General features: G+C 47.2%; 1 protein-coding gene across 6 annotated transcripts in view; it reads left to right on the top strand.

Moving 5' to 3' along the window:
* LOC147723120 (rho GTPase-activating protein 28-like) overlaps nucleotides 1–15,262 on the top strand; it is a 1,353,671-nt gene that overhangs the window by 1,314,696 nt on the left and 23,713 nt on the right. For 5 of the 6 annotated variants that reach the window (XM_086965471.1, XM_086965470.1, XM_086965472.1 and 2 more), the window contains one exon: nucleotides 9,548–9,675. In XM_086965471.1, coding sequence (XP_086821597.1) covers nucleotides 9,548–9,675 — 128 coding nt within the window. The remainder of the gene's footprint in view (nucleotides 1–9,547; nucleotides 9,676–15,262) is intronic. The other variant, XM_086965469.1, reaches the window with a different exon arrangement.

The following is a 15,262-nucleotide window of genomic DNA, read 5'->3' as shown; positions in this document are numbered from 1 at the left end:
AAACATGACCAATTATAGACCCCTTTCTCTGCTCTCGACCAAATAAAGGATATTAAGTAAGGCCCTCGCAAACTGGATACAATCACACCTCCCCACCCTTATCCATCAGGACCAGTGCGGATTCCTTCCGAATCGTAGTACCTCCCTGAACACTCGCCGCTTGCACTAGATAATGTTGGCTGCTACTGGTACCTTCCCTCAGGCGGGATGTATAGCACTGGACCTCAAACACGTATTTGACTCCCTGTCTTGGAAGTTCATGTTCGAGTCCCTAAAACGTTTTAGGTTCCCGGACAATTTCCTGAGATGGATGTGCCTACTGTACACATGTCCCACGGCCAGGGCTCGCACTGGTAGATACATCTCGGACAGCTATGAGGTACACAGAGGCACGAGACCGAGTTGCCTCCTGTCCCCGTTGTTATTTGTTCTTGCCCTCAAACCCCTGGCACTGTCCCTTCATGGTATGGCCGACCGCTTGGGTATCCCGGTTCATGGCACACACCATCTTATATCGGTGGCCCCTGAAACATTTAAATACCTTGGATTTCAGGTGTACAGATCGCCTGCAGATCAGATCGATGGGAACATTCAACGGGCAATAACTAGACTTAGGGCCAACTTGGGGTTCTGGACCTCTTTGCCCCTGTCAGTGATGGGACGCATAGCCATCTCAAAAATGGTGGTGCTCCCTCGCCTTCTATACTATTTTGTAAATCTACCGTTGAATCTGCCTCAGTCCATTTTTAGGTCTCGCAGACGTAAAAAGCAGGCGTAAGCCTGCTGTCTGCGAGACATCTTTTGTTGGCGTTTTAGAAGGAATCTGAGACGGAGCTCACGCACGAGCGTCGCCGTCTCAGATTCCTCCGCGAGGGCGCGCACGGCACCACACACACGCATGCGCATACACAGACTCAATCACACACAGTCACGCATGCGCTCACACATTCCCACACGCACACACTCACCCCCCTCCCCCCTCAGGCATACACTCACGCATGCGCACATACACAGCCATACACAGGCACACACACACACTGCATACACACACGCAGACCCACGCGCACACACACAGACACATTCAAACACACACAGACACACGCGCGTACATCCCCCTCCCCTCCCACTCACCGGGCTCTTTCGGGCTGGTCGGGCACTCACCGGGCTGTTGCTGGGCATCGGGCTCCTCTCTGCGGCAGTCTCCTCGCGGCACCAGGGGACAGGACTTCACTTCCGGGGCTCCCTCCAGCACCTGGGAGCCCTGCAACACTCTGGCTGTTGGCAGCCCCGGGACTCTCCTCAACTCATGGGAGCCCCGGGCTGCGGAGAGGCCATCAGTCGGCCGGCTTCACTTCTTCCTCGGTGTCGGCGTGCGGGACTTCCTGCCGGATTGCAGGCCCCGCCCCCGTCTCGGCCAAAAGTGCCTGACTTCCGGTTTTCACGGAGCAGGGCTGCGGCGGTGATTTCTTTCGGGGGCAAGAGGGGTAAGCACCCTCGAATTAAAATATAATTATATATGCGAGGTGGGCACTCGCAAAGGAATGTTGGTGAATAATTGGATAGCAGCATATACACAGGCGCCCCTTCGGCGCTTTTGCTCTCAACCCTACTATCCCGTCAGCCGCATCTCTTTTAGTTACTCGACGCATGGCCCGACATGTGCACAGCTTATTCCGGCCCCACCATCCTGCCAGCAGCTTCTGCTTTGGTCGCCCACCGCATGGCCCCATTTGTGCACATTTCACTTTGGTGCACACCCTTATCCGCAGCCTCTCCTTTCCCACGTCTGCCTTTTCGGGTCTCGCGCTCACTGCAGACCCCTTCACATGGCTCACACCCACCTTTTTTTCAGGTTACCATGCCATTCCCCACCTATCCCCCAGTCATTTCTGGGTAGGACGCGTGCACCCAGTGGACTCTCGGCCTTGGCCCGCTTTCATTCCTTGCGCTGATGACTACGTGTGCATGCTTGGTCACCTTACATTACATGCTTGCTTTTTTTCCTTCGCGATCCTTTGTCCACCCAGCTCCTCAATCCACTCCCCCCTCCACCACCCTTCTTCTTTTGCACCTTGACCTCCCTTCTCATCGCTGTTTCCCTTTCACTGTTTGTTCATTCTTACTCCCTTTTTTTTCCTCAGAACCACGATTTGCTGGCCCTTATCAGGGAAGCATTCGCTATCGCACCAATTTGGCGTGCCCCCGACAAATATTGTTTGGCAACTAACACTACGAGCACACCTGATCTAGCTTGTTTTTCGCTCTTGAGATAACATATGGGGATCTAAGGACCATCTCTCCACACCGATCACACACCATCCATTGGTATGTACAGACACCATTTACTTTGTTTGCCATGTTGCATACCATTGCCATGCACCCAAGTGTCATTTCATCAGGGAAGGATCTCCCCAGACCGCAAGGGGTCCTTATCAACTGAATCACTTTTCTTTTCCCTTTACCTTCGTACTGGGAAAGTTCCCCCCACGTGACCACAGGTAGTCTTTTATCTATGCCCTGGGAACTCGCTACAAACGCAGATCAAGGACACTGTTTAGTGTCTTTATGTATGTCTTCTTATGTATGTTTTGTACACATATGGCTTTATATGTATGACTATGTGCGTTTGGGTCTTGTTTATCAGCTTGTGTAACAGGAATTTAGCAAATGATATTCACTCCTGGGCAAAGCACAAGCTGCGTCAGTTTATATAATATTAAAATATATCATTAATAGGCAATGAGGCAAAACTTATTTTTTAATGCACCATTGGTAATATTCTATTATGTTTCCCGTAGTTGACCTTTGCCTAATGACATTTTACCAGCCTTTTATTTTTAATTTAAAGTGAGAACAGTCAGTATCTACAGCTTGTGCGCAGATCATGATACCTCATTGCATTTCGGCCTGCGCTATAAACGGCTAACGCCACCCTCCTCTCTGTGGGCTTGTGAACTTTTCATCCCACTGAAAGCACTAATGCTTAGGACGGCCAAAGAGACTCTTTTCCTCCTACCCTGCGCTTTGACAGCACCAGTGCTATAAAATCTATGTATGCATAGGTTTCAAAGCTAGCATTTTGTGTCTTTTCATGTCAGCTGATGCATTTGAAATGATTAGTTGGTGGCGTAGACTGGAGCTACTGTGTTTTCTCTTTCCCATAACACTTTATTTTAAAAGTTCGGTAAAAGCTCTTGTGACTTGATGCTCAGCATAGTTAATTAAGGAAGTGCAATGAATAAGTCATCTTACATAAAGGACCTCCCTAACTCTCTTTACACCGATCTCTCTACACCCCTGTGTCTCTACAACCCCCTCTCTACAACCCACTCTCTCTATATAGCCCTCTCTTTCTACACCTCTCTCTCTCTACACCCCTCTCTCTCTACACCCCTCTCTCTCTACACCCCTCTCTTTACACCCCTCTCTCTACACCCCTCTCTCTACACCCCTCTCTCTCTACACCCCTCTCTCTACACCCCTATCTCTCTACACCCCTATCTCTCTACACCCCTATCTCTCTACACCCCTCTCTCTCTACACCCCTCTCTCTCTACACCCCTCTCTCTACACCCCTCTCTCTACACCCCTCTCTCTCTACACCCCTCTCTCTCTACACCCCTCTCTCTCTAAACCCCTCTCTCTCTAAACCCCTCTCTCTCTAAACCCCTCTCTCTAAACCCCTCTCTCTAAACCCCTCTCTCTAAACCCCTCTCTCGCTATACCCCTCTCTACACCCCCCTCTCTCTACACCCCCTCTCTCTATACCCCCCTCTCTCTGCACCCCCTCTCTCTACACCCCCTCTCTCTACACCCCTCTCTACCTACACCCCTCTCTACCTACACCCCTCTCTCTACCTACACCCCTCTCTCTACCTACACTCCTCTCTCTACACCCCTCTCTCTACACCCCTCTCTCTACACCCCTCTCTACACCCCTCTCTCTACACCCCCTCTCTCTACACCCCCTCTCTCTACACCCCCTCTCTCTACACCCCCTCTCTCTACACCCCCTCTCTCTACACCCCCTCTCTCTACACCCCCTCTCTCTACACCCCCCTCTCTACACAACCCCCCTCTCTACAAACCCCTCTCTATACACCCCCTCTCTCTACACCCCCTCTCTCTACACCCCCTCTCTCTACACCCTCTCTCTCTACACCCTCTCTCTCTACACCCCTCTCTCTACACCCTCTACCTACACCCCTCTCTCTCTACACCCCTCTCTCTCTACACCCCTCTCTCTCTACACCCCCCTCTCTCTACACCCCTCTCTCTACACCCCTCTCTCTACACCCCTCTCTCTACACCCCTCTCTCTACACCCCTCTCTCTCTACACCCTCTCTCTCTACACCCCTCTCTCTCTACACCCCTCTCTCTCTACACCCCTCTCTCTCCACCCCTCTCTCTCTACACCCCTCTCTCTCTACACCCCTCTCTCTACACCCCTCTCTCTCTACACCCCTCTCTCTCTACACCCCTCTCTCTCTACACCCCTCTCTACACCCCTCTCTCTAACCTCTCTCTCTATACACGTCTCTCTACACCCCTCTCCCTCTCTACACCCCTCACTCTCTACACCCCCCTCTCCCTCTCTACACCCCTCACTCTCTACACCCCCCTCTCCCTCTCTACACCCCTCTCCCTCTCTACACCCCTCACTCTCTACACCCCCCTCTCTACACCCCCCTCTCTACACCCTCCTCTCTCTCTACACCCCCTCTCTCTACACCCCTCTCTCTCTACACCCCTCTCTCTCTACACCCCTCTCTCTACACCCTTCTCTCTACACCCCTCTCTCTCTACACCCCTCTCTCTAACCTCTCTCTCTATACACGTCTCTCTACACCCCTCTCTCTACACCCTCTCCCTCTCTACACCCCTCACTCTCTACATCCCTCTCTCTACACCCCTCTCTCTACACCCCTCTCTCTACCTCTCACTCTACACCTCCATCTATCTATCGCCCTCACTCTATTTATCTATCGCCCTCACTCTATTTATCTATCGCCCTCACTCTATTTATCTATCGCCCTCACTCTATTTATCTATCGCCCTCACTCTTTCTATCTCCCTCACTCTATCAATCTCCCTCACTCTATCAATCTCCCTCACTCTCTCTATCTTACTCACTCTATCTATCGCCCTCACTCTGTCTTTCGCCCTCACTCTGTCTTTCGCCCTCACTCTGTCTATCGCCCTCACTCTGTCTATCGCCCTCACTCTGTCTATCGCCCTCACTCTGTCTATCGCCCTCACTCTGTCTATCGCCCTCACTCTGTCTATCGCCCTCACTCTATCTTTTGATCGCCCTCACTCTATCTTTTGATCGCCCTCACTCTATCTTTTGATCGCCCTCACTCTATCGCCATCACTCTGTCTGTCTGTCTATCTGTCTATCGCCCTCGCTCTATCTATCGCCCTCACTCTATCGCCATCACTCTGTCTGTCTGTCTGTCTGTCTGTCTATCTGTCTATCGCCCTCACTCTAGCTATCTATCGCCCTCACTCTAGCTATCTATCGCCCTCACTCTATCTATCTATCGCCCTCACTCTATCTACCTATCGCCCTCACTCTATCTACCTATCGCCCTCACTCTATCTGTTTATCTATAGCACTCACTCTGTCCATTTATCGCCCTCACTCTATCCATTTATCGCCCTCGCTCTATCTATTGATCGCCCTCACTCTATCTATTGATCGCCCTCACTCTATCTATTGATCGCCCTCACTCTATCGCCTGCCCTCACTCACTCACTCTATCGCCCGCCCTCACTCACTCTATCGCCCGCCCTCACTCACTCTATCGCCCGCCCTCCCTCCCTCTATCGATCGCCCTCCCTCTATCGATCGCCCTCCCTCTATCTATCGCATCACCACAGCATCACTCAGAACCACCACTACATCACTATGCGCTACCACAGCATCAATGAACGCCACAGCATCACTCGTCGCCACCACAACATCACTCAGCGCCACCACAGCATCAATCTGTGCAACCATTCAAAAACAACTTCTCTCAATGTTTCAAGCTTTATTACAAATGTCAAAAAAAGATGTTAATATTTCACTTCTGTTCTTGGATTTTCGTCACAATAAAATATGCTGAACATAATCTTCACAAAAGGTATTTACAAACGTTTAAGCTATTACCATTATAAATTACAATAACTGTTATTTAAGTATTAATTATAAAAAAAATAAAAGCCATTATTATATGTAATATCAATACATCTAAGTCACGTAAATACAGCACATATTGCATTACAAATGCTATAGGTGTCACATTTGCTAAAGTTAAAAATATTGGCATTGTAAATGACAAAGCTATTATTTAGCTATTTTCAAAACCAAACACATAAATACAAAATTTGTCATTTACAATACCAATAGCTCAAACTTTCCTAATGCGAGACCTATTGCATTGCAAATGCTTGTTAGTACGTTAGATACCATTTTGATCAACCTTATATGGGGGACGGGCCGGAAACATATGAGCCTCCGGAAACTTCAGTTAGGAACAAAAGCAAGCGGACTGAGGGCCCCGGATTTTCGGGTGTATTATTATGCTAGCCAGCTGCAATGGCTCTCCTATTGGACTGCGGGTCGGAACCTACATGAGATTGGATTTACGCCAGAAAGACTTGGACGTGGAGAACTTCACTCCCTATTGTTGCCTAAAGCCAGGATTCCCCCGGACTGTCCTCCCCTGTTGAAATGCGCCTTGACTTGTTGGAAGAAAGCCCTTTCTGAACTAGCACACCTATTCTATTAAATGGGACCGGGAGGGCATTTGGTCCGCTGGCTTTATACCGGGATAAGGACACATATAACGATCCTGCTCGCGGCCCTGAGAAATCGATGGGTTGACGACACAACCACAGAAATTGCAGATAGAGCGTGGCAGACTATACTGGAACATCCAAAAAAGGGTATCACGCAATGTCAGGCTTAAATTTATTCAAACAATGGTACTCCACAGAGCATATCTTACCCCCAAGAGAATACATCTTATGTTCCCGGATTCCTCTCACTGCTGCCCTCACTGCGGGGAGGACGAAGCGGACTTTATCCATATGATATGGTTCTGCCCACGCTTACGCGATTACTGGAGTAAGATCTGCCCAGTCCTCAACACCCTGACACAATTGCCGGCCCCTACTGAGGCCTTATCCTGTTTATTGGGGTTAAGACGCCGTTCCGGGAGGCAGAAAATCAGATTAAAATTTACAGACTTATATTGTCTTGGCCATTAGGGCCATAACCATGAACTGGAAGTCCCCCAGACCCCCCTCAGTACCAATGTGGCAGGCTGACTTACTACAATGGGGTAGAGCGGATGGGGCGGCCCTTCGTAGGGAGGAAGAGAGGGGGCTACGTAAACCTCCTATAGCACTGGAGTGGGAAGCTATGCTGATCGCCCTAGAGGCAATGGACCTCTCCCCAGCTTTAGTGGCTAGGACCCAGTAGGACACATTTGCCCTCATACACCTCATGGTTTACGACCTCCTTTGTACAAAATTAATGAGTATTCTTAGCCTTCTGCACCCTGTAGTCTAAGTGCTACCCGGAGTACCTGCGGGCAGTGTGAGTTCGGGATGGAAGGACCAGGAGTGGGTGGGGGTGGGAGAGGTTAGGCTAGGACGAGTTAAGTTAATAGATTTGTTTATTGTAAAAAAAATGCACGTCAATGTACTGACAATTGGATTGTACATTGAATGGTCCTGCACTGATCAGTTGGGGGCAATTGTGATATGCTGTTTATATGGACAGAGGATACATCGTACTGTCCATGTACAATGATTCTAATGTGTTGCTTTTGATCGATCTGAGATTGGGGAGAAATGTGAAAATGACTGGCTATGCTCCTAATTGCTCTGTATTTTTTCTCATGCCAAGTTGCAGTCGATAATAAAGTGTGTTAAAAAAAAAAAGGTGTTATAGTTATTGGCACATCCGTGCAGGACAGACTGTAGTTTCCCGATGAAGTCTCAAGTGGTACATTGCGGTCTGTACTGCAGTACTGACAACATTTGACAAATAGGTTTATGTAATGTAGTAGAGAAGCTATCCCTCCCTCCTCCTCTAAACCAACTTTTCCTGGCCCTGTTCCACTTGTACTTTACAGTAGAATATTCCATTAACTGCCCCCTCCATGACCACCAAAGCTCCAATATACATAGTTTTCGTTTCAAGCAGGGCTTATCACTCATTTGCTATGTTGGTCGATGCGGGGGAGGGCAATTGAGTGCCTATTGCGCCTGCGCAACTGGTAGGAACTGGTGGCGGCGCAAGGGTTTTGAAAGCTTCTAATATGGTATCCCACTCAAGGGAGATTAACTTCTGTAGTAGGGGATCTCTGTATATAGTCATAATCTAGTGAATAGTGTGTGGACCCCGGAACAATCAAAAATAATCTCTTAACTGTCTTCTTTGCAGTCATGCATAGACACTTATGAGAAAATCAAGACAAATAATGCAGCATAACACTTCCAATGCTAAAAAAAGGGCACCATTTCATCTAAACAGTGATAAGGATAGCCAACAATGTCAGATTTACAATCTGGCATATTCTACAGAAAGAGTAGGCAAAACTGACTAAAAAACACAGCAAAAGGAAGAGGAAGACCCCAGACGTTGAGTGAAACACTCAAAACACTTGAAAAGTCCCACAAATTGAAGAAATACCCAAAAATAGAGAGCTCAGTGCTCCAGGGTCCTCCTAGCAGGAGCCGGAAAAAAGAACTGAAAGTAAAAGGACTTTGGTTGTGCATCCTGGTATACCGAGGGTCTCTGGAGAGTTCCTTAAAGGCACTGTATCCCTTTTCCAAACACATAATGGCAGCCTATGGAGGCTTGTCTTTCCAACTCTTCATCTCTATCATTTCAAGGATTTTGGTGAAGGGGAGTTTTCTCTTTGAAGGAAACTTGGTAAAATGTGTCAAATCTGACATTTTTGACTGGAAAGAAGACATCTTAAGAGATTATTTTTGATTGCTCCGTGGTCCACGAACATGGGCGGAACTATTCACTAGATTATGACTATAACTGAGATACCCCTACTACAGAACTGGAGTTACAGAAAAGAAACTACTCCTTCTTGCGCAGACCCCAGGCTTCCTCACATCGGATTGCAGCGTTTTCAGTGCTGCTTCATCTCACCACCTACCCATGCCAGCTATAGAGTGTTGTATTACTCCTTGCACATATGATTTTACACTGTGGGTGCGACTTGCTGTTAATGATCCATTATCATGTTTTTAGGTTACCTGCGCATGGATACGTTTTATCATCATTGGTTTTTCTGGTTCCCATTTTCCACCATTTGACATTTTTGGTATTCTTGGATTTTAAAGTTTAATGTCATCATCTTAAGAACCGTTAAATTTCTTGTACATATCAAGTGAAAGGACATTTTTGGATTTGTCATCTCGAAACAGGTGCACCCACTCGTCTCACCTGCCAGGTCAACAGTATTCAAATTGAAGATATTTTCACTTCTCAACAAAATGTCTGATTCGATTTCGTATTTTTCTCTATTTCAGCAGACAGAAGTACCTGAAGGGGTGATAAGAGTATATGCCCCACTACACTCAAAGGTTTCCATGGCAGTGCAGCTGAACAGTCGGACAAAAGCTAAAGATATTTTAGCTCGTTTTCACTGTGAAAATAGGTAAGAGTTGTATAATGACCCCTTTGTGTACTTTGTTGCTGTTTGAATTTCATGGCATGAGTTACATTTTAGGGGCTTATTTCTGAGATTCTTGCATCACTTGGTATGTGCATGACGAAAGTCTCTAAATCAGATTCATGGATCCACACAAAGCCACTTTGCATTGCTTTGAATGTCTTAAAATATCTGGAGTACAGCAATGCAGCGCAAATTGCTGTGTTGGCTTAATCTGCGCAATGATGGCGTTAAATAGGTGTTCCGGTGCGTGTTCTCATGCAAATCCCATGTTTTTTTATGCATTTTTAGATTTACAAGGACTTTTGAACCTGGGAGTGCATCAAAATCTTACGCCTCCCGAGGTGAGGTGTAACAAGGAGAAATATCTTTATTTCACCTTGTTTTTAGGTCTTGTCTATTCCATCCCAAAGGGATGGTAGGCGTGAATTATAGTAAGGAGACCTAAAAAGTCTACCCACTGCGGATCGCGTACAGTTCATGTGAGCCAGGCGCTTGCACAGGAATTCGCTCCCCCTACCCCTCCCACAAAGCAAGACAAGACAACGCGCGCATTCACTGCCACCATCTGCCTTTTTATTGCTCGCCCCGCCCCAGAGCGCGTCTCGCAGCCGCGCTTTTAGTTTCACAGCTGCGCTGCTGTGTCTCTTTCACTGCTGCGCGGCCGTGTCTCTTTAACTGCCGCGCGGCCGTGTGCCTTCCTCAACTACTACCTGGAACGACGCGGCATGCTTATGTAAATGAATCTCATTCATATTCAGTTTGGATTGTCTAAAAGACTGACCATTTTCTTGCTCAACTGAGCCGGATTTAGTTGCCCAAGAAGTATGGCGAAATAAGGTAAACTGTTAAAATGCTTTAATTTGATTCCTTGGCCCTTGTGTTCTGAAATAAAAGACGATTAACTTGCAGTCTCTGCGAAGCTGCGTAATTAGGTAATTAAGTTAAAACACTCTGCAGTAGTGAGCAAGTCTCAGTCAAAACATTGGGTCATCTTGGGGCAAGTGCCTCTATTTTATCCCTGGACTAATATCTTTGACTTTCGAAATATACTACAAATCATTTGCTGAGAACCGGCTACTTAAGTGTGTGTGTTTTTGACGTTACATGTTATTGCCCAGTATATGAGCATGTGTGCTCTGATCGATACATAACAAAACATTTTAATACCATCTCTTGCAATTGAATAATGAAATGCTATGTTCTCGCTTGACTTGCAAAAATTACATTGAGTTTAAAACGTTTACACTCCTTTAATTTAACTTCGGAATGGTTAACTATTTTGATGTTACACTTTTAAAAGCAACCTTGATTAAAGCAACCACTTTTCCTCACATTGCATATATTTTTAAAATGTGTCTAGTATTTTGGTACTTAGCGACTTCGGATGATGAATGAAAAACTCAGATGAGAATACACCAGAGAGAAGACTTCAGTTGACAAGCATCTTACCCTGTTCCTCTGTTTGTTTAATGCTGTAATCAGAGTAACTAGGCTCTTCAGCGATTACTTTACTGGTTCGAGCATGCCTCCTTCTTTGGAATCTTTTATCAGGCCACATCACTGGGAACTGCTTCACTTTAGGGTTGCTACGTCTTTTCATATTATCAGGACTCCATGGTTCTAGTTAAGGGTTTTCTGTTATAAAGCAATGCTTCCAGTTCGGGTAGATGCATGTGAGAGGAAACCTTCCAGATTTTATGTTGTCCAGGAACGGCCAGGACTGAAAACATAGTTTTCTCAAAACATGCAGCAAGATGGGAACAACGTTTTTTTAAGTATTTAGTATGATTTCAGGCTGCATTGTGTTGGTGAAGTTCTCTTCTTCACTGGTTGCCTGTCTCTGATAAATGCCCCATATTTTATCCACCCTAAATAAGTCTCCTTTGAAAACGTGTAAATTGCCAGAGAAGACGTTTTAGAACCAAATTGAATCCATTATTCTGTGACATCTTGGAGTTCGGAATTGAAGAAAAAGCTTTGCAAGCAAGCAAAAATGTCGTTCCAGGCTCACTTCCACCATACCCACAGCGAGTATCAATTAATTTCTTCAAACTAAATGTTGGTAGGGATGACCATATAGTCTAACGTTCAAAATAATGTATCTGAGCCTGGAGACCGTGACAACGGGACAATTCTACCCCACTTGCATCTATCCACCCCTCAACAGCTTGACCCCCCCATTCCCCCCACTCTCCACCCCACACATTCGCCCCCTCCCTCCTTCGTGACAGTTGGTGAACACAAAAGTGTCTCCCGTTGGAATCTGACATTATTCCTCATTTGCAAATAACACTGCATTCCATTTATTTTAGATAGTAGAGAGCATCTGGCTTCTGTTCTGGCCCGCGTGTGACCTTTCTGAAATTTGACATGGTGCCAGGGATCAGTTACTCGCCCCCTTCCACACCCCAGATCATGTCCCAAGGTGGTGCAGTCCAGAATTTGACATTAAATTCATTTTCGTGATTGACCACAATTAAAACCGTTGTCTCCATGCATTTTAGGTGGAGCAAGTGCTGGGGTGGCCAGCTGCAAGAAAAAATAATAATGTTTGCCTATTGTTGCTAGGTATGCAAAAGTAGCCTTTGATGGCCCACTGCTGGCGGTACACATTTCCCTCTTGTTGTCATTCCGGGCTCCAGTTATGCTCAGTACATCCGACCTGCTCAGTTAAACACTATCCATTCTTGAGAGACAGTGTCCTGGAGATATCTTATCAAATTCTTCTAGAGTAACCATTGGTCATTATGCTTCTTCTACCCCTAGTGACATTACGCGGTTGACTCATACCATTCGCTTCTTATCAGACCATTAGTTCATGCTTAAGGGCTAAACTAGCTATATAAGCGACAAGCGCTGAAAATCACAGAAGTAAATGCTGCTCTGGGAGCCTGGTTTACTTATTGTTCCTACTGTTGCATCTCGACACATGAGCGCTGTGGTAGTAATGCAGCTTTCACTGGGCGCAAACAACACCAGCCGTCAGTGCACGCTTCCACCAGGCACACACCACCAGACGTCAGTACACGCTTTCACCAGGCACACACACACACCACCACCAGCCGTCAGTGCACGCTTTCACAAGGCACACACACACCACCAGCCATCATGCACGCTTTCACCAGGCACAGACACCATCAGTCGTCAGTGCACGCTTTCACCGGGCACAAACACCACCAGCCGTCAGTGCACGCTTTCACCAGGCACACACAACCACACCGTCAGTTCACGCTTCCACCAGACATCAGTGCACGCTTTCACCAGGCACACACACACACACACCATCAGCCGTCAGTGCACCCTTTCATCAGGCACACATAAACCACCAGCTGTCAGTGCATGCTTTCACCAGGCGCACACCACCAGCCGTCAATGCACGCTTTCACCAGGCGCACACCACCAGTCGTCAGTGCACGCTTTCACCAGGCACAGACACCATCAGTCGTCAGTGCACGCTTTCACCGGGCGCAAACACTACCAGCCGTCAGTGCACGCTTTCACCGTATTTAAGCATTAAAGTGGATTCCTGTCACACACACAACCACAACCACACATACAACCACAGACACAACCACACCGTCAGTGCACACTTTCACCAGGCACAGAGACCATCAGTCGTCAGTACAGCCTTTCACCAGGCACAAACACCACCAGCCATCAGTGCACGCTTTCACCCGGCACAAAAACCACTAGCCTTCCGTGCACGCTTCCACCAGGCACACACCACCAGACGTCAGTGCACGCTTTCTCCAGGCACACACAACACCAGCCGTCAGTGCACGCTTCCACCAGGCACACACCATCAGCCGTCAGTGCACGCTTTCACCAGGTGAACACACACCACCAGCCGTCAGTGCACGCTTTCACCAGGCACAGACACCATCGGTCATCAGTGCACGCTTTCACCGTGCACAAACACTACCAGCCATCAGTGCACGCTTTCACCAGGCACAGACACCATCAGTTGTCAATGCACGCTTTCACCAGGCACACACAAACACCACCAGCCATCAGTGCACGCTTCCACCAGGCACACACCACCAGACGTCAGTGCCCGCTTTCACCAGGCACCCACACACCACTAGCTGTCAGTGCACGCTTTTACCAGGCACTCATACACCACCAGCTGTCAGTGCACGCTTTCACCAGGCACACACCACCAGCCGTCAGTGCACGCTTTCACCAGGCACACACACCACCAGCCGTCAGTGCATGCTTCCACCAGGCACACATACCACCGGCCGGCAGTGCACGTTTCCACCAGGCACACACACACCACCAGCCATCAGTGCACAATTTATACAGGCACACACACCACCAGCCATCAGAGCACACATCAATTGTTAACGCATCCACAATTAACTATTGTAGCAATCGCAGTATGGCACACTTTACTTTTAAACATATTCATCTAAAGCACAGCATAACACTATTGCTACAAAAATAAATACAATTTTTTTGGGCCTACAATTTATAGACATTTGTTGTCATTGGTGTTGCAATATTTAGCAATGCCAATAGCTCAAACTTAATTAAAGCAAGGCCTATTGCATTGCAAATGCTTGTTTCTTCTTTCTATGTGTAATGCATCTGCAGCTCACACCGGAAAAACCCTCTCAGGATTGTTTTTGTGTGTAGGAAGGAGCTCTAACCTGCACAAAAATAATCCTGCATACAATGGAGGCAACCTTTCACATGATGCAAGAGTGCCTGCATTACCCCTAGGCCAAACGACATCAGTGCAAGGGGAAAAGACAGGAATGTGCTGTATTAGATAAATACCACACATTACTACTCTTTCCCAGTGACGCATGGCAGCACAGCAAGGTGACTTGCTGTGCTGCACTTTGCCACTATTTTCATAAATATGCGCCTTTGTGTATACAAACATGTCTCACCGTGGCTGTTCAAACCTGTGTCTTGAGAGAGGACGGGCCACCTACTGCAAACAAAATGGTGCCTTCCCTAGTTACAAAATTTACTTTTGATAATAAGCATTTTTTTTCACAAGCTGTTGGAGAGTGTTATTCTCTTATGTCTGACAAATATGCCCCAATCCATTGCATTTCCTACCTCTCTCTGGGCCCTCAGAGACCTCAAAAATGTCCAGGGAGCATAATTAGAGCATTTGAACAACAACTTGGATTTTTCAAAAGGCCACTAAGCAGGTTGGTTGAACCTAGTGTTGGCCAAACTGTTTACAACCTTTATTCACCAATCAGAATGTATCCCTGCATGTTAATTCAACTGCCAATCAGAAAGACTGGCGCTTCCTATACCATCATAGACCATTTTGACTTCTAGGACTCTGCAGGTTTTAATGTACTGAAAGGGCAGTGGCCCAGTAGACAACGAGCCATGGTGTCGGGCTGCAGTGAGTCTACTTCCACCATTCTCTACAACTATAGATGCACATGTGGGTTCTGAAAATGGTGGATCCACATTAGTTCCAGAAAAATTGGCTCTGTCCATGCCCGTCTCCCCTGAATTTAGCGCTGTTATCTTGCTTTACAATTAAAAATGTTCCTGCCTTAGTTATCCTGCTACTCATTTCAAGCCCTACATAGAG

This window comes from Lissotriton vulgaris, chromosome 4_1 (assembly GCF_964263255.1).
Source record: "Lissotriton vulgaris chromosome 4_1, aLisVul1.2, whole genome shotgun sequence".
Lineage (NCBI taxonomy): Eukaryota > Metazoa > Chordata > Amphibia > Caudata > Salamandridae > Lissotriton > Lissotriton vulgaris.
This window is presented reverse-complemented; position numbering and strand designations above follow the sequence as displayed.